General features: G+C 41.8%; 1 protein-coding gene across 1 annotated transcript; it reads right to left on the reverse strand.

The window, feature by feature from the left end:
- Positions 1 to 774: 774 nt before the first annotated feature.
- LOC121965402 (centrosomal protein of 57 kDa-like) lies at positions 775 to 1,944 on the reverse strand. Its single transcript, XM_042515550.1, has 4 exons — positions 1,855 to 1,944; positions 1,507 to 1,739; positions 1,281 to 1,425; positions 775 to 1,184 (listed from the first exon to the last, which is right to left on the reverse strand). The coding sequence occupies exons 1-4, from the start codon at positions 1,942 to 1,944 to the stop codon at positions 999 to 1,001; spliced, it is 654 nt and encodes a 217-aa protein (XP_042371484.1). The 3' UTR covers positions 775 to 998.
- Between the last annotated feature and the right edge of the window lie 13 nt (positions 1,945 to 1,957).

The following is a 1,957-nucleotide window of genomic DNA, read 5'->3' on the forward strand; positions in this document are numbered from 1 at the left end:
TAATTTATTATAAGGTTCTTGTGATTTTATTCTGGTCTGATGCCTACTGACATCCTGACAGCAGTCCGTGGTAGCAGAATAAAAGGTAGATTATACAAGTCTGACAAAGAGGAGAGCCCAACAGGAGCAGCTCAGCAGCAGCGCTGCAGGTTGCAGGTACAGGGTCATGGTGGCTCAAAACAAATCCAAAATAAACAAGACCGTATTGTCGTCATATGCAAACATAAATACTTTATTTCTAAGAGAAATCACTCAAAAATAGGTCACTCATGATTTCCAAAAAAAACCCCAAAACAAAGAAATCCACCCTCATTTTGTAGAAAAATTAAAATATTGTAATCATAACACGTGTGCATACATACACACACACACTGAGAATCTGCTACAACACTCTAAAGGGGTTCAGTCATTTTAACCAAATACAGCAAAATATTTTTTTAGGTCCTTTATCATGACATTAGGCTGATCAAATAGCAGAAACATAAATTAAACTTTTTTCATCACTGCAGTTTATTTACACAACCAGTAGCTGCTGCATCCACAGATTTTGACTTCCTTATTATGAACGTTCTTACCCTTTGCTTAAGGACTGAAACGTTTAAAAATCTAATCAAGGAAAATATTTCAGTCAACATGCTCCATGAACTAAAATACAGTTTCTTTGAAGGTATCATTCAAAGCTCTCTCTTTTAAACATTCTGATTTGACACTTGACTAATTGACTAATCAGATGCCAAATAAACCATGTTCAGATGAAATGCATTTTGGTTGGACATGCAGACAACTGAAGTGTGGTTTAAAACATCATTTTTTTAGATGGGTTACATCTTCTTAATACAGTAGAAAAAAGGTCCCAAGGGATCATAGGTCATATGTTTATGAACAGACAAACTGTAGAGATCATCTGTCAGTATCTCTGTGATGGTGAAATAATGGCCAGAGGTAGGTAGATAGCACCATCAACAACAACCCAGTGTGCTGTGTTGATGTGATGGGTTTCAGGTCCGTAGTGAGGTCTGCAGCGCCCTCATGTCCCTCAGCAGCCGCAGGTTCCTCTTGCTCCTCTCTCCTGGTCTGACTTTGACTGCTGCAGCAGAGCGACCTCTAGTGGACGCTGTGGTTGTCATCCTCACCTCATTCCCATTGTTCCGCCTAGAACTGGTTTCCTTTCTTAACTTCTTTATCTGGAGGAGAAACAAAGAAAGGTAAAGGAAAACAAAATCTAAATTTCAAGTTAAGTTTTTTTGTGCTCTGAATTGTTTTTGTGTGAAAAAACCTACCTGTGTTCTGTGTTTGTACAGCTTACTGATCTGCTCTCCTTTCCTCTCCATTTTCAGCAGCAGCCTCTCCTGCTCCCTCTGAAGTTCTTTGCTCTCCTGGTCAGACACGCTGGCCTCCACCTGCCTCATCAACTCATCCTGCTCCCTGTGACACAAACAGAGATTCAAATTCAACACTGTTCTCAGCGATTTACCCCTAACGGATCTCAAATGAGACCACACTCACAAGCTCATGAATCGCAGCTCCTCCTGTAGTGCTTGTAGCAGCTCTGATAGCTCCTCTTCGCTTGCAGAGGAGGAAGAGGATGAGCTGTCTGAACGCCTGGGACTACTACCTGTCTCATAGCTGTTTGCTTTCCTAGAGAGGACACGGCTGTTGCAGAGGTGCGGCTGGTGTCGCTTTAGGAGAGATAAAACGGACTGGACGTTTGCTCGGACTGAGTGGCTGCAGCCTACTGACTGAAAGACAGGAACGAGAGAAGAGAGCCAAAGAGAGGGTAAGGGAAAATTCAGCACTGAATAAACACTATGTTATTCCAAACTAAATCCACAATAGCATGTGTGCCCAAACTACCGTTCCAGCAACAAAAGGTACGTCTCTGAGGCTCAGTCTGTAGTGTGGCTGTATGTAGGATGGCTGCTTCTGGAAAGAGAAAATCAACATAAACAATAGTTAG

The sequence above is a fragment of the Plectropomus leopardus genome, unplaced genomic scaffold (genome assembly GCF_008729295.1).
Source record: "Plectropomus leopardus isolate mb unplaced genomic scaffold, YSFRI_Pleo_2.0 unplaced_scaffold19859, whole genome shotgun sequence".
Lineage (NCBI taxonomy): Eukaryota > Metazoa > Chordata > Actinopteri > Perciformes > Serranidae > Plectropomus > Plectropomus leopardus.

Excerpts from the sequence above, each read along its gene's own strand:
- LOC121965402 (XM_042515550.1), bottom strand. The coding sequence starts at position 1,944 with ATGTTGATTTTCTCTTTCCAGAAGCAGCCATCCTACATACAGCCACAC. Across the intron at positions 1,740-1,854 it reads TACCTTTTGTTGCTGGAACG|TCAGTAGGCTGCAGCCACTC; the intron begins GTAGTTTGGGCA and ends CCTGTCTTTCAG. Across the intron at positions 1,426-1,506 it reads GAGCTGCGATTCATGAGCTT|GGAGCAGGATGAGTTGATGA; the intron begins GTGAGTGTGGTC and ends TTTGTGTCACAG.